The sequence below is a fragment of the Canis lupus genome, chromosome 15, assembly GCF_003254725.2.
Source record: "Canis lupus dingo isolate Sandy chromosome 15, ASM325472v2, whole genome shotgun sequence".
In the NCBI taxonomy this organism is placed as follows: Eukaryota; Metazoa; Chordata; class Mammalia; order Carnivora; family Canidae; genus Canis; species Canis lupus.
This window is the reverse complement of record NC_064257.1, coordinates 36,078,027-36,102,963: the sequence shown is the minus strand read 5'-3', so window position 1 is coordinate 36,102,963 and position 24,937 is coordinate 36,078,027. Positions and strand designations below refer to the sequence as shown.

General features: G+C 33.0%; 1 protein-coding gene across 3 annotated transcripts in view; it reads left to right on the top strand.

Annotated features, from left to right (window-relative positions):
• The window catches only part of CDK17 (cyclin dependent kinase 17), a 126,833-nt gene that overhangs the window by 71,312 nt on the left and 30,584 nt on the right, over window positions 1–24,937 (top strand). For all 3 annotated transcript variants that reach the window (XM_049093944.1, XM_025439489.3, XM_025439490.3), the window contains exons 4-10: window positions 4,736–4,869; window positions 8,070–8,195; window positions 17,409–17,465; window positions 18,592–18,706; window positions 19,562–19,656; window positions 19,892–19,954; window positions 20,952–21,075. In XM_049093944.1, the coding sequence (XP_048949901.1) occupies window positions 4,736–4,869; window positions 8,070–8,195; window positions 17,409–17,465; window positions 18,592–18,706; window positions 19,562–19,656; window positions 19,892–19,954; window positions 20,952–21,075 (714 nt within the window). The remainder of the gene's footprint in view (window positions 1–4,735; window positions 4,870–8,069; window positions 8,196–17,408; window positions 17,466–18,591; window positions 18,707–19,561; window positions 19,657–19,891; window positions 19,955–20,951; window positions 21,076–24,937) is intronic.

Below are 24,937 nucleotides of genomic sequence, written 5' to 3'. Positions count from 1 at the left end.
TTTTTATTTTTATATTTTTAAAAGGTATTTTTATTTTTTTAAAAATTTTTTAAAGGTATTTTTAAAGATTTTATTTATTTATTTGAGTAAGAGCACATGAGCTAGGGGTTGGGTAGACAGAGAGGGGAAAACAGACTCCCCACTGAGCAGGGGGCCAGATATGTGGGACTCGGTCCCTGGATTGCGGGATCATGACCAGAGTCAAAGGCATATGCTTAAGTCAAAGGCATATGCTTAACAAACTAAGCCCCTCAAGTGTCCCTATGTTTTGATTTTTAAAATCCATTTAAGGGCAGCCCAGGTGGCTCAGTGGTTTAGCACCGCCTTTCAGTCCAGGGTGTGATCCTGGAGACCCGGGATCGAGTCCCACATCGGGCTCCCTGTATGGAGCCTGCTTCTCCGTCTGCCTGTGTCTCTGCCTCTCTCTCTCTCTCTCTCTCTCTCTCTCTCTCTGTGTGTGTCTCTCATGAATAAATAAATAAAATCTTTAAAAAAAATCCATTTAAACATAATGATTTTATAGTCTCATGACATAAGTTTCTAAGGCTTTTATTTTGCCACTTGCTTATCTGCTTCCTTTGCCATGGTAGGTTATTTACTCATGTGTTTTGTTAACTTGAGGAATATGAGCTTTTGAGTTTTGTTAATATGAGGAATATAGAGTGGGGTTTTATCTATGGGAGAAATGTAGGTCACCTTTATCCCTGCAGATGTAACTTTGTGGAATGGTGTGCTGGAATTGGCTCACACTGGTTCATGAGAGATGATTGTTAAATTTTCAGGAGTTTTGCAAGCTGGTTGTTAAATATAGCCATTATTAAAATTTATTTATTTATTTATTTATTTTTTTATTTTTTTTAATTTTTATTTATTTGTGATAGTCACAGAGAGAGAGAATGAGGCAGAGACACAGGCAGAGGGAGAAGCAGGCTCCATGCACCGGGAGCCCGACGTGGGATTCGATCCCGGGTCTCCAGGATCGCGCCCTGGCCAAAGGCAGGCGCCAAACCGCTGCGCCACCCAGGGATCCCCATTATTAAAATTTAAATGTTAAAAACCTATAACTAAGTAAGCTAATTAAAAACAAAAGTAATGAATCTTTAAAGATCATTATTTCCAAATTATTTTACTACACTATTACCTCTGCTTTTGGGGTTATTTCTGTTTTATAGCCAAAATTTTATGTAGTGGTATGTACATTTCTTCCCAACTGTATGCTTGGTGTTGGTCATGTTATAGCTTGAAGTTGACCATGAAGGGAGTATTTACCCCACCGAAATTGGAAAACATTCAGATCAGGACTTGGTTTATTGTTTTGTTGTCTAGTGGGGATTGGCAAACTTTTATGCAAAGGGCCAGATTGTAAATTTTTCAGGTTTTATAGGCCACATATGCTTTCTGTTGCATATTTTTCTGCTTTTTAAAAATAACTCTTTAAAGATGCAGAAAATATTTTTACCTTAGGAGCCATACAAAAACAGGTCACCTTTGCTGATATTTGGTCTGAATTTAAGAAAGTAATATTGAAAATGTTAGTAATGCATATTCAATTTAACAGTGTGTTATATTTGTGGCTTTTACACTTGTGAATGGCACAAAATTGAGCCATTTGAGAGGTAAATATTCTTCTAGTATACAAAAACTATTACCTTGAGCAAAGAGGTTGTTCACACCATTGACAAATGAGTGAAGTTTTGACATAAGCCTTCCTTGTTTAACTTTTATCTTATTAGTGGAAATAAAAATACTGATACTCATGTTGGAATTACACTTGTTTGTTAATGACATGAACAATTTCTTGGTTGAATCAGATGGTACTCAAGTATTTATTTATATATAGTCTGAGATGAATGTGCTCCTTTGTAGTCCTTGTGCAGTAGAACAGATTTAATTATGCCCTTTATAGGACTTTGAGAGTCTTGTCTTTTCTTTAGGATGCTCTCACTTGCACCTCAGACACCTGACACTTCTTTAATCCCAGTGTGGCAGCTAAACTCCAACACCTTCTTACCAAGATCAACAGCTCCTCCCTGAGAGAGTGACAGACTCAATTTATGCATAACAGCTTTTGGCCCTCAGTTCTCTCTTTGTCTCTGCTTCCTGAGTACTATGCACATATTCTTGCAAACTCAGCTATATATTTTAAAGTATTATTACATTTTATTCAACATTTCCTTGAGGAAGAAAGTTTTCAGATTTTGCCAGAAAAAAGAAGACCTGGTTAAATTATCTTTAATATATTTTTTTAAGATTTTATTTATTTATTCATGAGAGACAGAGAGAGAGACAGAGAGAGAGAGAGAGGCAGAGGGAGAAGTAGGCTCCATGCAGGGAGCTTGACGTGGGACTCAATCCCGGGACTCCAGGATCAGGCCCTGGGCTGAGGGCAGCACTAAACCGCTGAGCCACGTGGGCTGCCCCATCTTTAATATTTTAAAAGTGTGACAGAAAAGAATCCTTGGCCTCAGATATGTTACCAGCAGATTAGGATTTAGTTATCAACACATTGAATTTTATTTCCAAGTTAATTTTTTGTTTAGATTTTAATATAAAATTTCTCCAGAAATCTTTATGTAATTGAAGTATATTCTTTTATTTTATTTTATTTTATTTTTTTTATTTTTTATTTATGATAGTCACACAGAGAGAGAGAGAGAGACGCAGAGACAGGCAGAGGGAGAAGCAGGCTCCATGCACCGGGAGCCCGACGTGGGATTTGATCCCGGGTCTTCAGGATCGCGCCCTGGGCCAAAGGCACGCGCTAAACCGCTGCGCCACCCAGGGATCCCCTTTTTTTTTTTTTATTTATGAAGTATATTCTTAAATTACATATCAATCTATTAAAAACCATCATATTTGCAATTGCTTATCATTGTGAGTAGGGATTTTCTCAATAATGTGTTTTCAAGGGACATGTGGGTGGCTCAGTTGGTTAAACATCTGACTCTTGATTTTGGCTCAGGTCACGAACTCAGGGTCATGAGGTCAAGCCCTCCCCCAACCCCCTGCCTGGTTGGGCTCCGAGCTGGGTGTGGAGTCTGCCTAAGATTATTTCCCCCTCTGCCTCCCTGTTCCCCGCTCCTACACATGTATTTTCTCTTTCTAAAAAGAAAATAATGTGTTATCAAGACAAAAAAAAATTTAGGGAATTCTAAGACTGATTTGGATAAGATCCTTTGGTTCATTTCTTTGTTAAACAGTTCCCATTTTCATAAGCAAATATTCATTAAAAATACAAACTTGTGACTATAAAATACTACTTTGTTTTTACATATTGGTGTTTCATATAACATTTCATTTGAAAGAAAAGGTGCAGTTATCTAGAACATTCTTTGATTTTTAGTTAATAGTCAATTTATTGGATTATTTTTTGAGCACCTTCTAAATGCCAGACACTTTAAGTTTGGGGAATATAAAATGAATGAGCTAAATCCTGCCCCAAGGGATCTCATAACTTGCTATAAAATCATATGAAACCAAAAAATGCACTTCAGTGCAGTAGATGTGGTAAGTGTGGGCACAATAGTCATCTGTGTCTCAGTGTAGAAAAGATTTCACTGATGACAAATGAACATAGTTTTGAAAAATAAGTATGAGTTTACCAAATTGGTAAATTGGGGAAAGGCATCTCTTATGAATAAAAGAAGGAGGAGAAAGTGTGTTGTGTTAAAACATTCTAGCATGAAGCAATATGATACTTCTTGGGGAATGAATAATTGTATAAAGAAAAACAGTGGTAAGAAATGTGTTTGAGATCTAGCATTTGTTTCTGCTGGGCAACTCTTGCTAGATGAATTACAGGATGATTGACAAACACAAATGTAAGCAGGTATACAAGTTTGTTTTTAATGTATTTCCAGATGGAATTAATCTTCCTCCTCACTACTCCCATTTAACTTTTATCATTAATTAGAAAACAAAAACAAAAATCACCACTTTGATAATTTAAATATGTTTTTGCCTGTTTCTATAGTTAAATAATCACTGAATACTTTTTGAATTGTTCTTTTATTTTTAACACTGTGGAGAGGGGAAGCTGCATTAGTGGCTTTAAAAAAATTTTTTAAAGAATATTCAAAGAAGTAGATCATTTGGCTATAGACTCAGTAGCACATTACTTTACAGAAAAAATACTAAACTAAATAAAAGGCTAAAGATCAGGTTTCTATTTTAGCTCTGCCTCTGAGCTGTGTAACCTTTGAAAATCATTTAACCTTTCAAAGTCTCAGTTCCCAGATCTAGAAAATGAGAGAACTAAGTAATCCTTTTTCCAGTCTGTAATTTTATTATTCAGCTCCTGATAATAACTTGGTTGTTAATTTTTTTCATATTTTTCATAATCTCAAGAGTGTGAAAGGTTTGTCACTACTGTTTCAAGACATCTGAGTTCTATTTTGCTCTATTAGCTACGCACCTAGAGCAGCAGAATGTAGAATGATTTTTTTTCTTTTTTAAGATTTTATTTATTTATTCATGAGAGACACAAAGATTGAGGCAGAGATACAGGCAGAGGGAGAAGAGGGCCCAATGTGGGACTCAATCCCAGGACTCTGGGATCACGCCCCAAGCGGAAGGCAGACACTAAGCCACTGAGCCACCTAGGCATCCCGAGAATGTAGGATGATTTTTGTGTGTTGGCTACCTATATCTTATTTGTAGAAATAATAAATTGTGTGATATAGTAGTATATAAAATATATCTTTGAAGATAAATGATGTTTCCTTTTGTGATACAGATATTGTTCATGAAAATCTAAAAATGGGATCAGATGGTGAGAGTGACCAAGCTTCTGGGACATCATCTGATGAAGTACAGTCACCTACAGGCGTTTGTCTTAGAAATCGTATACATAGACGAATCTCAATGGAGGTAACAATACACCCGCATATATGTGTTTGTATAAATACATATACACATCAAACAGTAAATGCCCATTGGAAAATTTTCATGAAGGCAAATGACATTGTAAGAAAATTGTTTCTCTGCATTAGTAAAAAAATAGCCTTGTCAATATTTCCTTTTTCTAGTTATCTACTATTCCAAGGGAAATCTACATTAATTATATTTAACATTCTGCAGAACACGTATAGAATCTCTGTAAGAGAAATGTGAATTTTCAAAAATACTGGAAATTCAGAATGGTACTTTAGCATTTTTCTTTTCAGAAAATATGATTTTAATTCTATTTTTGAGGTTCATCCAGATACTTAATATTTATTTTATATTTTCAGATTTTTAAAAAAGATTTTATTTATTTATTCATGAGAGATAGAGAGAGGCAGAGACATAGGCAGAGGGAGAAGCAGGCTCCATGCAGGCAGCCCGAGGTGGGACTCGATCCTGGGTCTCCAGGATCATGCCCTGAGCTGAAGATGCTCAACCACTGAGCCATGCAGGCATCTCTTATTTCAGATTTCAAACCCTGTACATAAAATAAGCACTACTTTTTTTTTTGCTTTATATTATAAATAATGGATATCATTGCCTTGATGGCTTATTATACATACCAGTTTCTGTAGAACATATAAGTTATGTTTTCATGTAAAAGAATAGCTCAGGTATAACCTTGAGACCGAAGTTGATTATGAATGTTATTATTTCAGTATATACTATAGATTATAAAAGTTTTCTCCAAAACAATTGAAAGTGTTTTGAAGAATATTGTTATTTAAAAATAAATAATTTTAAAAAGAATATTGGGTTTTTTTGTTTTGTTTTTGGTACTTTTGAGTTGAGATTACAGTGCTTAGGTATCTGTCCCATTGGCTGATTGCATTTTCATTGATTAAAGATTGCTGCTAAATCAGTTAAAAAAACAGTATCAGTTTTCTAAATGACAAATTAATATTTTCAACTCTGAGATCAACTTGCTATCCATATCACTATAATTATATTACAATAATAAAATATATTTATTTTTCTTCATATGTATAATTTTATCATGTTTAAAAAGTTTTTTACTACTAGGATTTTTATTAGGATGTTTATTAGGATTTTTTTTACTATTAGGACTTTACTATTGGGATTTTTATAAGGCTTTTTTTTTTTTTTAACTTAGTCTTCACTGAGCTATATTTATTTTTTGCCCCAAAGGTGATAGTCCATTGATGATACTCTTTCTTTTGTATAATAGGTGAAAAGACTTCTTTCTTAACATCTTCTGCATCTTGCATACATATATATTCTTATCTCGAATGTTTTTGGATTCTGTATATACTTCTAGATAAGTTTTAAATATTTTGTTCTTATAATAATGTTATTTGATTTATTTGGGATTATGTAAAATATAAAACTAATATGGGAGAACCATTATATTTTTATTATTTAGTCTTAGCATTTGGGAGTATGGTATATATTTCTATACTTGAGTCATATATCTCTCAGTAAATTTTTACATAATTCCTATACATCTCAATTTTGTTTTATACTATTATGGATAGTAGGGATTTATTTTTTTATAGGATTTATGTTTCTTGGTGTGACAATATAGGCAAGATTCCCTTTTGAATTTCTCCCAGTTCACATTTATAATTAAATGGAACAGAAATACCCCATCCTTTTTTTTTTTTTTTTAAGAGCCACCCTTGTATCCTTGGAATAAATCCCACTTAATTGTGGCAAATGATATATATGATATGTTAAATATATATATTATATTAAATATATATATTTAAGTTAGCTCTATGCCCAGCATGGCCAGGCACTCCTAATTTTTTTAATGTATTGTTTGGAGCTGATTTGCTATTTTTTTGTGGGATTTTTGCATATATGTTCAGAGATACTGGCTTATAGTTACTTTTTTTGTGGTGTTTTTATCTGGTTTTGGTATCAGGATAATGCCAGCCTCATAGAATGAATTTAGAAGGTTTCTTTCCTCTTCTATTTTTTTGGAGTAGTTTGAGAAGAATAGATATTAACTCTTGTTTAAATTTTTGATGAGATTCATCTGTGAGACCAGTCTGGTCCAGAGCTTTTGTGTGTTGGAAACTTTTTGATAACTGACTGATTCAGTTTCATTGCTGGTAATTCTTGTTTTCAGATTTTCTTCCTCATTCACTTTTGGGAAGTTGTTATATGTTTCTAGGAATTTATCCACTTCTTCTGGGTTGTCCAGTTTGTTGGCTTATAATTTGTCATTAAATTCTCTTAAAATCCTTTGCCTTTCGGTAGTGTCGGTGGTTATTTCTCATCTTTCCTTTGATTTTGAGCCCTCTCCTTTTTTTTCGATGAGTCTGGCTAATGGTTTATCAGTTTTGTTGATCTTTTCTTTTTAAAAAATGTATTTATTTGAGAGAGAGCATGCACACTGGTGCATGTGGAGGGGAGGGGCAGACAGAGAGGAAGAGAATCTCGAGCAGACTCCCTGCTGAACACAGGGCCCTACACCAGGCTCTATCTCACCACCCTGAGATCATGACCTTAGTCAAAATCAAGAATCAGTGCTTAGCCAGCTGAGCCACCCAGTTGATCTTTTCAACAAACTAGCTCTTACTTTGATCTGTTCTCTTTTTTTAAGTCTCTATTTCATTTATTTCTATTCTAATCTTTATTATTTCCTTCCTTCTAGGTTTGGGCATTGTTCTTTTTCTAGCTGCTTTATGTGTAAAGTTAGATTGTTTGAGACTTTTGTTGCTTTTTATTTCTTTCCATTGATATAGCAATAATAAAAGATTTCAGTTGTCTCACTGTGTTGCGTATAAAACCTTACAATACCTGTTTGGTTAGGTATTTAAACTGGTCACATTTTGTGGTAGTCTTTGCCTCTTCCTATATGGTATAATGTCTAAGTAAATTCCATGTGGAATTTACCAATGAAAGAACTCAGAAATAACTGGGTTGCAGAGTACCATTTCTGTAGAATTATGTTATATACTTTTGCTTACAGTAAATGTATTTGCATTCAGATATTATATATAATCAACAGGGTAACTTTGAAACTTTAATAAAACTTGTCACTTACCATTAATAAATAATATAGTAGAGCCCATGAACTCAAAAGTGAAATGCCTTTGTCTCTTCTATTTGTAGTTATCTATAAATACCTTTTTTTCCTTTTTATCTTTTTAAAGGACTTAAATAAGCGATTATCACTGCCTGCAGATATCAGAATACCTGATGGATATCTTGAAAAATTGCAGATAAACAGTCCACCGTTTGATCAACCAATGAGCCGAAGGTCTCGTAGAGCTTCTTTAGTAAGTTTTCAATCTCTGTATCTATGCCATTAAATCTGTTTGATTATCTGTATGTAAACATTTTAGATTAATTTTTATATTTACTTTCTGAATAACTAAATTTTATTGCGTTGCTTTTTGGATTTTATTGTTTTCCAATTCTTTTGAATTTAAAGATGCATATTGCAATACAATTTAAGCTATATTCTGTCTTATTTTCTGAAGAAATTTTATTGATATAACTTAGAAGTATAGTATATATATTAGATATATAAATATATATAATACAGAAAAGAACGTAAACCAGAATTGTATATAGCTCAATGTATTTTTCCAAAGTTAACATACCTGTGTAACTAGTCTCCAGATCAATAAAAGAAAATTCCTCAAATCCCATAACTCCCTCCTGCCACCTCTCTGTTCAGTTTCTGCTCACACTTCCTCAACTGTAGCCACATTCCTGCTTTCTAATGCCAAAGATTAGGTTACATATGTTTCCTATTGTTTTGGTTATATTATCCTTATAATTGTCTTACTATCTCAAAAGACTTTCTAAAATTTTCATTTACATTAACATTCTTATTTTTAAAATGCTTTTGTGATTTCTGATTATTCATATCAAAACTTTTGAACTTTAATTATGACTATATAAATTACTAAAATACATTTTATACAAATACATAAATATGTATATCTAAGTTTCTATTATACAATATGCATGGAAGAATAGAGTATATATTCTGTTTTTGGCTGGCCTCTTTTGCTGAATATTATGCTCTTGTTTCATCTGGTTTATTCCATATACTTATAGTTCATTTGTTCTTATTGTTGCATGGTATTCCATTGTATACTATACTTCATCCAGTCTCCTTTTGATGGACATTTAAATGTTTGGGTTGTTTTTAGTTTTTAGTTAGTACCAAATAGTGGTTCTGTCATCATTCTTGTACATGTATTTTGGTTAATGTGTGTAAGCATTTTTGTTGGGTGCATACCTAGGAGTGAAACTGTTGGGTCTAATTGTGCGTATATGTTCAGTTTTCCTAAACATTGTTAAAAGAGTTTCCAAAGTTATCATACCAATTTACACTCACATAAATATTTGATAATTGTTTATTCTCCTTAGCCAACTTTTGATATTGTCTTTTTTTTAAAAAAAAAAAAAGAAAAGAAAAATTTAAGCTTTTTTGGTGAGTGTGTAGTGTGGTTTTACTTTGCATTTTTCTGAGGACTAAGCTGAACACCTTTTTAATGTTTAATGGTCATTTAGATATACCTTCTTTTGTGATTTAACAGCTGCAGTCTGTTTTCTTTAGGGTTTGCTGCCTTTTTCTTATTGATTTATGAAAATTCTTTATATATTGTGAATAAAGAAACTGTGAATTATATGTCTTGTAGATATCTTCTAGCATTTAGCAACTGACCCTTGCAGTTGCAATAAACATTGCTGATTGAAAGGTCAGCTTTCCCTGTTGCAGTGTCACCTTTGACATAAGTTCAGGTGGTTGTGTATTTAAGGATCTCTTATGGATGCCTCTAGCCCTATAGTAGAGGTGCACACAAAGTGCTGTGGGAGGGGATGCCTGGGTGGCTTAGTGATTTAGCGCCTGCCTTTGGCCCAGAGCATGATCCTAGAGTCTTGGGATTGGGTCCCACATCGGGCTCCCTGCATGGAGCTTGCTTTTTTCTTCTGCCTGTGTCTCTGTCCCCACCCCCCACCCCCGTGTCTCTCATGAATTAAATAAATAAAATCTTAAAAAAAAAAAAAGCGCTGTGGGACAACAGAAGAGATAGTAAGTAGAACGGCTTTGCGTATCACAGACTTGCAAAGGAGATAGTACTTGAGCTGGCTCTAGGATGGGTAGGAACTTGTCAGGTTGACAATAAATAGAAGGGTATTCTAAGCAGAGGAAACTTGATGTATTAATACCCATAAGTATGAATATAAGTATGTTGGGGAAATTATAACTGATATGAAGGGTAAATGTGGGATAATATTAAAGGATAGGGATTAAAAGAATAGGATCAATCCAGACCATAAAAAGCTTTGGCCAGGCAAGGAGTCTGAACTTCATTTATCTCATGTAATGGACCTCAGAGTTTGATTTAAACAAGGGCTGATGAAACATTTTTGTTTCAGGACCATGTAAAGATAAAATAGGCAGGACCTCTGATACTCACCTGAACTTTGTGTCTGAAGAGCAATTGATGAGGATTCCTGAATTGCTAGCAGTTGTTATTTTTATATTTTATATCATGGAATGTTTTTATCCACCAAAAACTTCTGTTTGGTTACATATTCTAAAGAGTAAAATTACCTTATGCTGTATGTAACATGAGCACATTGTTATTTAACATTCATCAGTGTATAATAAAGTAAAAATATAGTGCCAACTCGATTTTGGTATTATAGGTTATGGTCCTCATAGTTTTGCATCACTGCCTAAGACATTTTTATTTAAATAGCTTTGCCATTTGATTACCTCGTTTTAAGTGTTCTTTGGCTATCGATTTTTATCAAAGATTAGTGCTTAAGATAAATTTTGGGGTTATTTAATGTTCAGATTGAGATGAACAATATGATATATTCACATAATTCTTAAAACTGTCCCTTATGAGCTATCTTTTTCAGTCTGCACTAAATTAAGGAAAACAGTGCCCTCTAATGAATATTAAGTGATGGAGTTTTTATTGTGGTTGAGTATTCCTACCCAACTTCCTTGGTTTTTGATCTAAAGTGGTTTATAGATTTCAGATTAATTATACCAGCTATGTTTTGGTTTCTACTAATGCACTCTTTTCATTATTCATCTGCCTTGCTAAACTAAACCATGGTCTCTTGTGAAGTATATTAGAAAATTATTCTTCACTACCTTAGGTTTAGGTATGAAGGGGGAAGGGCTAGAGAATGGATAGAAAGGGGATGGGAAAAGAAATATATCCTTCACCTGTGTTAGAGCTCATGTTTCCGTGGATAATATACTTTTTTTTTTTGAGGTTTATTTATTTTAGAGTGAGAGTGCACACGCTCATACAAGCGGGAGGTAGGGCAGAGGGAAGGCGAAAGAATCTCAGGCAGACTCAGTGCTACACAGAGATCATGACCTGAACCAAAATGAAGTCGGATGCTTAAGCCACTGAGCCACCCAGGCATCTCTAGATAATAAACTCTTTATCTAAAAAAATAAAATGAAAAAATAAAAAAAAAAAAAAATAAAAAATAAAAAAATAAAAAAATAAAAAAATAAAATGTTTTCAATATAAAATATAAAATTTTAACCTTGTCTTTCTAAAACTATAAAACTTGGTTTTTGCTTATTCATTAGTAATATATAACAATATAATAATAACATAAATCCTTTGCATAGGAATTAAGAAACCAATCACAATTCATTTCTGGTGAAAGAGACTTACAATAGGATTAATTGGTTCTTCTATAAATTTATGATGATCATTATTGACCTCAAATGAAACCTGTTTTTCTTGGCTATCCTGTATTGTCTTTCTCTGTTTAATTCTTCCCCTCTCACTCTGCGCAGATGATCTCTCTGTGTGATAAAGAAGAGAGAAGCCATTAACTAGAAACCTCCTTGTATTTTTTAATAACAAGCATGCAAATTTATCTATGCCCGTACTCATTCTGATCTTTCCTTCTTTTAATATTGAGAAATTGTCTTTCTTCTATCCCATCTCAGAATGCTTGAGAATATTTTTGTCATCCTGGTCCATTCATATATGTTTAGTCTCTTTCTTGACTAAATTCTTCCTATTTTTATTTAATAAACTTTTTACTTTAGAATAGTTTTAGACTTATTTTCTATAAATTTCTTTAAATTTTTCTAATTTAAAAGATAATATTGAGTTCCCATACACATATCCAGTTACCACTATTAACATTTTTCATTACTTTAGTGTATTATAACTAAGGAAATCAGCATCTTGTACATTATTACTACTCCACACTATTCATTTCCCTAGCGTCCTTTTTTTGTCCCAGGATCCCATTTAGGACACCACATTACATTTAGTTATTATATCTCATATTAAAGATACTGGTTATTGAATTGATGAAGTGCTATATAATATTACTAATGGTTGATTAGAAATGAAATGTTCTAACTCTTAACATTGAAACATTAGATTAGTGGAAAGCCCACATACCAATAGTCAAGATTCGTTAGAGCATTGATTCACTTAGAATGATAGCATGCTCACTGGAAGTTCCGTGAGCCTGTTAAGTGCAGCTCTAGTAGACTGAAAGTCTATATATGAAAATTTGCCTCATTATATTGTAATTAATAGGTTTTACACACTTACAGAATCTACTTGTTCCTAACAGCAAGTTGGATTATTCAGTCATGGCTTGAGCAGTATTATATGTACTCCTTTCTTCTTTTTCTTTTTTTTTTTAAAGATTTTATTTATGTATTCATGAGAGACACACAGAGGCAGAGACATAGGCAGAGGGAGAAGCAGACTCCCCATGGGGACCCCGATGTGGAACTCAATCCCAGGACCCCGGGATCACACCCTGAGCCAAAGGCAGACACTCAACCACCCAGACACCCCTCCTTTCATATTCCTAAGAGTAGGTGAGAAAGTAGTGTATCAAGTCCTGATGTCCCTTAGAGATAGTAAATATATTACGGAGTATGGAAGTGAGGCTTAAAATCCACTCACAATTTAGTTTACTTTTGTCATATTATGTACAGAATTAAGATAGTATCATACTGATAACAGCAATTTTTGGAAGACAAAATTACCAAGTGGAATAAAAGTTCTCAATCTGTTTTCTGTCCCAGACAATTCTTTCTTTTCTTTTCTTTTTCTTTTTCTTTTTCCTTTTCTTTTTCTTTTTCTTTTCTTTTTTTTTTTTTTTTAAGATTTTATTTATTCATGAGAGGCACAGAGAGAGAGAGAGGTAGAGACATAGGCAGAGGGAGAAGTGGGCTCTCTGCAGGGAGTCTGAAGCAGGACTCGATCCCAGGACCCCAGGATTATGACCCAAGCCAAAGGCAGACGCTCAACCACTGAGCCACCCAGGTGCCCCTGCCCAGGACATTTCTGTTAGTCATGCTAACTCCATAATGGGAAATGGGTATTCGAAAAAAAATCTCCCTTCGTTCCCTGTGTTTATTATGTATGCTTTGACTTTTAGGATGGCATGTATAGAACATTGGTTTTTAACCTCAGACTGCATTGCTAGCATGTTAATACGAAGGAGGGACTTGTGATGAGCACTTGTAGATAAATTATATGTAAGTGATGAATCGCTAAATTCTCCTGAAGCCAATATTACACTATATGTTAACTAGAATTTAAATAAAAACTTGAAAAAAAATCTTTAGGATTATGATACAGTGATTATGTTGGTAGAGCCAGAGTAATCCAGAAACCTCCCATAATGTTCAATACCACTTACAGGGTACGGTGAATTACAGGAAGGCTATTAAAAATTATAATTTATTTTGGATTTAAAAAAATTTTCATGTGGTTAGGCTTTAAGAGTCATCTGAATAGGAATTTGATTGGGGCTGCCAAAAAAAGCCAGGTATTCTCTTGGAGCAATGAAATAACAGAAAAAATTATCTTCATTTGTTTGGAAAGTAGAATTAAGGAAGTTTTTATATTTTATTAAAATATAAAGTTGGTGTATTTGGGTGCCTCAGTTGCATAAGCATCTGACTCTTGATTTTGTCTCAAGTCATGATCTTGGGATTGTGAGATTGAGCTCCAAGTTGGGTTCTGAGCTCAGCAGGGAGTGTGCCTGAGGTCCTCTCCCTCCCTCTTCCTCTCCCTCCCCTCCCCCCTTCTTGCTTGCACGCTTTCTCTGAAATAAATAAATCCTTAAAAAATAAAATATAAAGCTTAGTGTTCAATTCCTTTAGCTATTTCTGCTTTTACAAAACTTTTAAAATATTGTAAAATAATCTAATGGTGGAACTTAGTCTAGATTGTGAACGCATGAAAGCGGGAATCCTTTCTGTCTTCACTATATCCCCAGTACCTAAAATTGTACTTGGTAAATGAATAAATGAGCTTTGTCCTCTGTCCTCTGAATAATTTCTGTAGGAGAACATGTCAACAAGCTAGTCATTATATCTATTGTTAATCTTGTCATGTTCAGCAGATAAAAATGCAAGCAAATTTTTCTAAAAATTCCATTTAAAGATTCAGTAAGTAATATTTAGATATAATTATTAAAGCCTTAAGGCTGGAAATTATTAAATGAGGTGGTTACAGTTTATTCTGGCAAATAATTCACTAGTATAACTATGCCTTTTTTCTGAATTCTCTGCCTGCCTGCCTGATGAAATTCAATAATGCTCTTTATCATATAGATTGATTATTCAAATTTAAATTCAACTTAATAGTACAACATTGCCTTTGTTTTAAAAAACAAACTTTCAGCATATTTTAATGATCTCACTAAATGTCATTCTCTGAAGAATGAGTTTGTTATGTTAATATTTGATCATCCCTTATATACTTCATATGTTACAGTAATCTCTGTAACATTTTTATCTTTACAATCTTGAATTTTTGGTCTACTTACATACTCTTTAAAGCAAATATCAGCATTTTTATCATAGCCACTGAACCATTGGCCAAAATATATTTGGGGTTTTAAGGGAGTACCAATATTTATTTACTTAAGATAAAAAAATGAATAAGAAAATTTCCCAACTCCTGAAAAGAAAAAGTTTCTAGCTCACGGTCATATTTTTCTTTGTGGTTCTCATTATTATAGATAATATTTTTTTCAGGGACTTCATTGTTTTGTTTATATTAGTTTCCATTTATTATCAATATATTATTTTCCCCTTCATTTAAGATATGACACTAGACTTAAAATTCATGGCAAAAGTGCAGTAGTTCCATATTTGTGAGTTTAATGAATTCTAGAGATAGGTATAAGAAAAGTAACACATTCTACCATAGTTGATGTGACCCTGGCAATTAGTGTTTTTTCAAAGTAGTTATTTAAGATCCTGTCTAAATAAGCTGTAAACAAAACATACATACACTAAAAGATTATTTAGGATCAGGGTATTTGCCACATTTTCCCTATTAAAGTTAAAAGACTTGGGGCAGCCTGGGTGGCTCAGCGGTTTAGCGCTGCCGTCAGCCCAGGGCCTGGTCTTGGAGACCCGGGATTGAGTCTCACGTCGGGCTCCTGCATGGAGCCTGCTTCTCCCTCTGCCTGTGTCTCTGCCTCTCTCTCTGTGTGTCTTTCATGAATAAATAAATAAAATCTTTAAAAAAACAAATTCCATTTGTACTTGGAAAGTGTTATCTATTGTGAATACTACTTTATTATTCTGCATAGTTACTGATAATAGAAAGCAAGGATTTAGTACCTCTGAGTCACATATAAGACAGAGCACATGGGTAGATGGTGTGTGATGGTTCCAGAATCTCATTTTTTAAGTAAAATTGTTTGAAAGTACCACATAGTGCGAAAAGTCTTAAAGAGTGCAAAAAGAAATTTGAGAGTCATCTGTTATTTGATCATAGTCATCCACCTATGATTAAAGCTTTTATTAGTTTAGCAAAATTGAATTAAGTACTATACAGTTTTCCTCATGGCTTTTAACATGATGTAAGTCATTGTAACAAAAGGATAAAAACAATATGTCAACTATACTAAAAACAATAAAATTTAATTTGAGAAAAAGATACCATTCTATTTGAGGGATTTGTGCCGTTTTTGGCCTTTCAAATTTGGCAAGTGACTTTAAGTCAAATTGTCGAGTATTATTTTTATTTTATTCAACACCTCTGGAAAAATTGCATATTTGAGCCTTCAGAATTGGACTAAAACATAGTATTTAAGGATCCATTATTATTTATACAACTTTGAGAGCTGAGATCATGTATAAAAGAACATTGTTTCCTTTCATTGGCTATTCATTTAAGGGCATGAGCACAGCTCTCAATGAGAATCGAATCTCTTTAAATATTGCCTTTTTCACTATGTACGAAGGAGTATGAAAAAGTACAAGAAGGCAATTTTAAGAAAATTCTTACTCGCCTCTATTTGTTAACCTTTTTTTTTTTTGTCACTGCTCTCTCAATCCCTAAGTTTTCATCTTTATATTTTTTTCTTTTTTCTTAAATCTTTAGTGTTGAGGTTTTTTGGTTTTAGTTTTTAAATATTGTTTCTGTTATATATTTGAATGTATTCCATCTACCTCATTTATTGACTCCATACAAAATGAGGCACATAAGCTCAAGGTTTAAAAGCAGTGGTTTTGAGAACTCACTTTTAAAGACTTTTTAGGGCCGGCCTGGGTGGCTCAGCGGTTTAAGTGCCTGCCTTCTGCCCAGGGCATGATCCTGGAGTCCCAGGATCGAGTCCCAGGATCGAGTCCCACGTCCGACTCCCTGCATGGAGCCTGCTTCTACCTCTGTGTGTGTGTGTGTGTGTGTGTGTGTGTGTGTGTGTGTGTGTCTATCATGAATAAGTAAATAAAATCTTTAAAAAATAAATAAACAAAGACTTTTTGGGGGGTTGTCTTGGGTTGTCAGATTTAGATTTACTGCTTCTGTGTTAGTTTCCTGAGCCATAATGGAGTATGACTTGCAATGGTCTTTTTCATTACATTTTGGTTAGAAAACCTGAAACAAATAATATTTTGTTGTTTGCAGGCCTTCCAAGGGAAGTCAAAGATTGGTAAAGGAAAGTATGTAGGAAAATTACTTATTTTGCAGTTTTGCTAAAAAGAAAATCATGTAATTGTCTTTTGTAAAATTCTTTAGTATCTTAAAATGACTGTGGTGTCTTAAAAATCTCAGGGACTTAAAGTAAAAAATTTTTTTCATAGCAGAATGTTAACCAATCTATATAAAAAGATGGTTTGGCAGTTTTAATTGTGAACTTTGATATTTTTGAACCTTTGAATGTTCTAACATTGGGTGTATTTTAAAACTTGACAGATGTTCAACAATTTAATTATAATCAGATTTATCTATTTCAAGACACTCTTCAGAGTGAGAACGTTTCAGAAATTGAGGAAGAGGGGTACCTGGTTGGCTCAGTTGGTAGGGGATGCAACTCTTGATGTCAGAGTCATAAATTCAAGCCCTATGTTGAGTGTGGAGCTTACCTTAAAAGAAATAATAAAATAAAGTGTACTCCTTTAAGAAAAGGAATAATGTTTAAAAAGAGAAATTGAAGAAGAGATGGATTGAAATTTTAAGAACACTAAACTTATAATTGTTTGCTTTCAGTCAGAAATTGGGTTTGGAAAAATGGAAACTTATATCAAGTTGGAAAAGCTTGGAGAGGTAAGCAAATACTTTTTTCAAAAATATAACACACCTTCTTTTTCTTGTTACCTAAACTCCACAATTCACAGTTTTTACCAACCTAGAAAAAAAAACGTAAGCACCATTGTCTAAAAGACTGTATCTTATACTGAAAAGGTAACAGAATGTTAGAAGGAAAAAAACTTTGAAGTCTTGAAAATATGCTATCAATTTAAAAGGAAATGTTTTTTTTTTTTTAGCTTATAATCTTTTATTTGAAGCATAAAATGTTATGCTTTCTTGGTAACAAAATAGGCATCTCTCTGTTAGCCTCCTTGGTAGTCTGTTGTCTGTGCTGTCATGTGGGAAATTGCATGAGTTCAAACCTGCAAAAAATAAAAATTTGTCTCTAAAGATGAAAACATATCTCAAAAAAAAAAAAAAAAAAGAAAACATATCTCATTGAAGGCTTAGGAAATTTTTGGCTAAAAAGACCTTGGTTTTCTTGAGCCTGCTACTGAACTAATTTTGCACTTGATCTTAGCCAAAAGGCCAAGAAGTGATGTGACTAATTTTAAGGTGGTCTTCTGCCCAGGGTGAAAAAGGGCCAGCCAGAAAACAATGGAATTAGCTATTAGGAAAGCCTTAAGAGAATTTGAGGGCTATCTTAGCAGTGATAGAAGAAATCTCCTGTAGAATATATTTGTTGTTTAAAGAAGAGTAAATGTACATAAATTCTGAAAAGTCTGAGAACTGATAAAAATTTTTCATATTTAACAATGTCAGTTATATTTTCAGTTTTCAGTTAATATGGTCAGTTAGTGGCCTCAGAGTTCCCATATCACTGCAGGCAAAGCACCTTTGATTCTGAAGCTACTGATCCAGTTAATCTGATTCAGAGTACAAAAAGTAGATTAAATATTCTCCCTGAGTTTTCATACTTTGAGGCACTCTGTAGGGTTATAAGAATATGGAGGCTCTGCATATGGTACTGAAAGTCCTCTTAGCTATAAGAAAACCAAGACTAATCATTGTAGAGTTTTGCTTGCAAAATGGACTTTTAACATATGCTTACAAATTAGGAATTTAGGTCTCTTTATTATATAGATGCTGTAGATAGACTCTTAGGATATTTTGATGTGTCTTTCAAAAATATATTTTATAGGGTACATATGCAACAGTATATAAAGGAAGAAGTAAATTGACAGAGAATTTGGTGGCATTGAAAGAGATCCGGTTGGAACATGAGGAAGGTGCACCCTGCACAGCTATAAGAGAAGGTAAAATTTGATCTTCGTGAGCAAAATGTATACAGAGTTTATATAGAATGTTTTAAAACCAAAGCTGCATAATAAGAGTTTATATTTTAATAAGTAAAAGAGCTCAGATAAAGATGACTGGGAGATATATTTAGACCTTAAAGCTAATATTTAAAGTCAAAATATTTAACAGAATTAATTATATTATTGTATAGGTTACAGTGAAATACTATGAAGTCATTAAAAATTACTGTCATTGATAAATATTTGACTTTGGGAAATGTTATATACTATCTATGGGGAAAAGTAAACTATAAATTGATACGTACAGAATAACATGATACCATTTTTTTTTTAAAGTTAGATTATCCAGAAAATGACTTGAAGCAAGTCATAAGCAATTTGGAGGAAAAAGATAAGTTAATACTTGAGATAAAAACAGAAGATGTTGTGGAGAAAGTTACTGTAAACATTGGGGACAATTTTAAGTATGAAAAACAAACCCAAATCTATAAAAGAAAAATTATTAGATTAAAATCTATGCTGCAGATCCTGTTGGTGCATTTTTGTTTTACACTTAAGAGAATCTTTTTTTTTTTTTTTTAAGATTTTATTTATTCATAGAGACACAGCTAGAGAGAGAGAGGCAGAGACACAGGCAGAGGGAGAAGCAGGCACCATGCAAGGAGCCTGATGTGGGACTCGATCCCAGGTCTCCAGGATCACACCCTGGGCTACAGGCGGTGCCAAACCGCTGCGCCACTGGGGCTGCCCTACACTTAAGAGAATCTTAAACTCAGGTCATGATTAAACTTCAGGTTTTTTATAGTCTGGCTACCACAGACTGAATAATTGACTTTCTTTTCTTTTTTGCAGTTTCACTATTAAAGGATTTAAAACATGCAAATATAGTAACCTTACATGACATTGTTCATACAGATAAGTCTTTGACTCTGGTGTTTGAGTATCTGGTAAGCATTTAACAAAAATTGAGTTATTTACTTTTGCTATAATAAAACGTAGGAAATTAAGGCTCCAGGGCATTGCTGTTTAGTTATTGGTATTTAATTAAATTATGTGTTGTGCATTCAGTATCTTAAGAAAACAAACAGCAAAAACCACTTTTAAAAATTAGATACTATTAAGAAATCAGCCATGTCTTCTGAGAAGTATGTATCACCTAGTTAAAGTACTGTATTTTTTCAGGATAAAGACCTAAAACAGTACATGGATGACTGTGGAAACATCATGAGCATGCACAATGTAAAGGTATGTTTTAGTATGTGTTCTTAAATAGCCCTTATATTTTTCAAACATAGAATGCAACAGGAATAGATAGAAATAGTAATTTTAGAGTTTTCAAAACATATAAATATGTAGAGTGTAGAAACTTCTGCTTAGAATTTTAGGCCTATTGTTCAGCTCCTGCCCTGGCTTATTCTTAATGTCCTAATGGTCTGTTTTTCATGTACAAGTAAACTGAAGGTACATTCTTGAATCCTCTGTACTTGAGGCTCTTTTTGTCAACTCCAGAGAAACAAAAACCTTCTGTGTTGCACATCCCTTTTTCTACCAAAATGCACAAAAAAGGTCTACCATTAACTTATAGGAATTGCTTTTTTCAGAGAGTCATTCAGAGCTCTACAGTGCTAATTCTCTTTTCTGAATCATAGCAGATTTCGAAGGCTGAGTAGGAGGTGCAGAAAGTAAAGTACCCAGAGGGTGGGTGATAGAAGCTGGTTTAGGTTATTTTTATAGCACATAATTCGCCAGAGCTATGCAGTACCAATCTCTTTGACACCTTAGAATTTTTATAAAACCACTAATTCCAATGCCTTATTTTAAAGACACTGTCCCAGATCAGGTTTTTTGGGTGGCTGGGGGGTAGATGTTGTTTAGTTGTTTTGCCAGAAAAGCATAATCAACTTGTAAGTCTTAGGAGGCCTGTAAGCTTATAAGGATATATTTATTTTAAATAAATTTCTATAAATAGGGATTATTACTATGCAGACAAAATTTCATTCCACTGTATTTTCAGTTTTTATTTTCATAGAAATTGTCAGACTAGAAAAGTAGGTGGATGCTTCAAATAGAATAATAAATTGTAAAATTTAGAGAACAACTGTATAAGGAAAGCTTTGTACTTAAGGATGTGGGTTTTTTTTCTTTGACTATTTTGGCCAGTTACTTTTTGTTTACCATAACATGCTTACCAAAGTATATCTTATTATTTTTAAGACTAATTTCTATTCATTTGTTTCTGTAGCTGTTTTTATACCAAATTCTACGTGGTTTGGCATATTGCCACAGAAGAAAGGTATTGCACCGAGACTTGAAACCACAGAACCTACTCATTAATGAAAAAGGAGAATTAAAGCTAGCAGATTTTGGTATGGAATGTATGAGATATTTATAAATAGTTCCAAGTGGTTATATTTATAAGAGCAACTGTTGACACTGTGTGATTGCTTTTACATGAGTTTGGAATTTTCTCTGTAGCCCAAACTTTGGTGGGTAAGTTATGTTCATGAATGCTAAAAGGTACCAGTTCTCAGATATGGTCTTTAGACCCCTAAGCATCCTGAGACTCTTTCAGGGCATCTCCAAAGGTGTATAATATTAAAATTATACTAAATGTTGCTTTCCTTTTTGACTGTGTTAATATTTGCAGTGATGGTCCAGAAGCACTCAGGGGTAAAGCTACTGGTGCCTTAGCATATATCAAGGCAGATTGTACTTAGTGGTCATTGTGTTCTGTACCACTATATACTTGGAAGGAAAAAAGTGTCAGTTACATATAAAAAGGTATTTGATGAAGCAGTAAAATTTATTAATTTTATTAAATCTCCATCTTTATATGTCTTTTTAGTATTTTATGTGATAAAATGAGTATACATAAAACATATTTGCTGTACATGGAAATACTATGGTTATCTCAAGGAATAGTGCTTGTGTGACTACTAAACTTTTTTTCAAGGAACATCATTTTTACTTGAAAAAAATGATGAACAAACTATAGGTACTCAGATATATTTGGCACAGGTTTTCTTGTAAATGAAGTGAGCCTATCACTTCAAGGAAAACAACTGAAAGTATTTCTTGCCAATAGGAAAGTATGAATTTTCAAGAAAAAAATTAGATTTTGGAAATTTGAATCTGCTACTTTGAGCTTAATATTTTCCCCATACTTAAATATTTAAAAGATTTTACTGATGAGATCATTGGTGATATTAACAAATATGATTTTTAAAAATGTGCTCAGAAGTCTGTAAACATTTGGAATATATGTATAACTTAGAGAATCAATATTTTCCAAAATAACTAGTATTTACATGATATTAACAGAATCGTGCCTGGCTAAAAGATACACTTAAAAAGTGCAAGATAGACCAATGAATTTTAATGTAACAGGAGCATGAGAAGTTTACTAAGATAATTTGTTACCACATAATCTTTAAGAAATTAAATCTTATGTAGTGTCAAAGAATATGGACAGTTTTCAGAAAAGGCTATTTAAATACTTTTCTTTTTTCCAACTTCATATCTGTGTGAGATCTTGAATCTCTTCATAAACTTCAATCAAAGCAACATGTCATACAGATTGAATGCAAGAGCAATTGTGAGAATCCAAGTCTTCTTTTAAAATAGACTACAAATATAAAAACCAAGGTTATTTGTACTAATTTTTATTTTCCTTTAGAAAAAATCTTTCATAAAAATTAATGTATAAGTGGTGTTTTAAATAAGTTTTAATTTTTTCTCCGTTTTTCTAATATGGCAGATATCAATCATCTATATAAATAAAAGCTCTTTGGGTGCTGCCACTACCGAAAGGTTCTTTAACATGACTGCCACCATGACTTGTATTTATATGCTTATTAACTAATGCTATTTATCTGTCTCTCTTTAGCTAACCCAATTTTAATAAGATCACAAGTTCTTTTTGCTTCTAGGAAGTAAACTTTTTTTTTTTTTAATTTTTATTTATTTATGATAGTCACACAGAGAGAGAGAGAGAGGCAGAGACATAGGCAGAGGGAGAAGCAGGCTCCATGCACCGGGAGCCTGATGTGGGATTCGATCCTGGGTCTCCAGGATCGCGCCCTGGGCCAAAGGCAGGCGCCAAACCGCTGTGCCACCCAGGGATCCCTAACTTTTTTATATTAAAGAAATTATATAGTAGTTTTGTATTTTTTGTTTTTTAAAATATTCCACATTTTGAGAGTTTTAGTACTGTAACAGAACTTGGTTTTAAAAAGCCAGTGCAGTTTTCACAGTTAGTGTTTATCATTTTTCATAAATGATTATAGTAGTTTTATTTTTGGAGTATTGCATTAAATTTGAAAATATAAATGGTTCAAGTTAATAACATTAAAAATTCACTAAGTGGTGATTTTATTCAGGAAATTCCTATACTTTTACTCATTGAACTTTACTATTTGTTTGAAAGTAGGTTAGTATTTGTTTTTCCTTCCTTAAAAAGGAAATGAGTAGAGGTCATGTGTTTTTAAACTTTGGAATTATTTGCATATGCTTAGACATACTATATAGTGTCTTGGGCACAGTTTATGTTGTTACTTTCCTTATAATTGTTATTTTCACTCTCTTTCTGTTTTTTGGCGTTTTTTGTTTTGTTTTGTTTTTTGTTTTTTAGCTGAGCTGCATTTACTACTCTATTCCTTAATCCTAAAATGAATAGCAGTGATAGAGAAACCCTCCTTGGCTATTAGAAATGCAAAAAGGAATGAATGGCAAGGACCATCAAAAATGTACTTTTGGGGGGGGAATAATGTTATGAGTGCTCTAAATTTTGCTTCTAAGAAAGTAAACAAAGCAAATTTTCTTTTCACAGGCCAACAAGAAATTCTGATTATTCCATGAGATAGTACAATCAATTTATCTCTGCTTTTAGTTAATTATTTTTTATTGGTTGTGTAGTAAATATACTTAAGAACCACAAGTAAGGGAGGGTCATATAACTTTGAGTATTTTATTATAAACTGTTCTTGATCTCTATGAAAATTATATCATTTTTCTGTGATTGATGATTCAGATATGGGGAAGTACTAATACAGACAAACATTTTTGTTAATAATAGAAAATGACTTCTATAATTATACCATATCACAATTAATTTGGTTTGAAAGATTATTTTGTTTCATACCAATACTGAAATTCTAATTGTGAACCAGGAGTCTATTTGAACAAGCACCCTAGTTCAGAATTCTCTTAGGAGCAGGAGAGTAAGGTATGGAGGAGACTATAACTTGCTGTTAATTTGATGCTGTACATACATACAGGTTCTAGAATAAACCAACTTGTGGCCCTGTCTTTTGTCCCCAAATAAGCCATTATTAACATCAGGAGGAAACATTAGAAAGCTTCCCACATCTTGCTAATTATCAAAGTTGGTAGGAAAATAATTTGTTGAACTTATTTTACCAAGTTGGGTTGGTACAGTAATACTTGTATTTTAATTGTTCTAGTTATACCCTTTAGCAGTTATGTTATAGTAAACAAAAATAGTATGAGTGCTGCCTAACTGTTTAAATTTCTGGTTTTATTTGAGTGATTTTTATCTAGTTTAATAAGTATTGAATTATCCTTTTATAACTTTTCTTATTTAGTATTTTAATATATAAAATTATACATACCAAATAACAGCCTAAAAATGAATTATTCCTCGTTATTGAAATAAACTATATGTTAGAATAAATTTATATTTTTTTCAGGTATCTTTTACAGTTGCTTCTTCGAGTGATCAGAATTTGGAGGCTTAGAGATAATAAAAACTCTCATGCAAGTAGCTCAAGGGATGAGGTTGTGAACTCTTGCCTTTATTTCTAAATAATCAGTGAATTCCACTTGAAATTGGCAAAGGAATGGCACATGGTTTTCATCATTTACATTAATAGCCAAAGGCAGCGTGGTCCATTTTATTTAAAATTATGCTTAAATATAACTTAAAACTTAAAGTACACAATAGCAGTGTAATTTATTCTAAAAAAACTAAAATTGGTATAGCAAATGAAAGTTGGAATTAGGTTAAGAAAAGGTAACAGGCCTCTAGCTATAAGCAGTAAAACTGTTTATCTCTGTATCATCAGCCTATTTGGCATTAATTTAAGTTCCACTTGGAAATAATTTTGGCACCGTGATTCATAGAAGGAAAGTATCTTAAGTTTAGATTAATGGGAGGCACTGTATCAAGTGCATTCACATGCATAAAAATAAACATGGTTTCAGATTGTG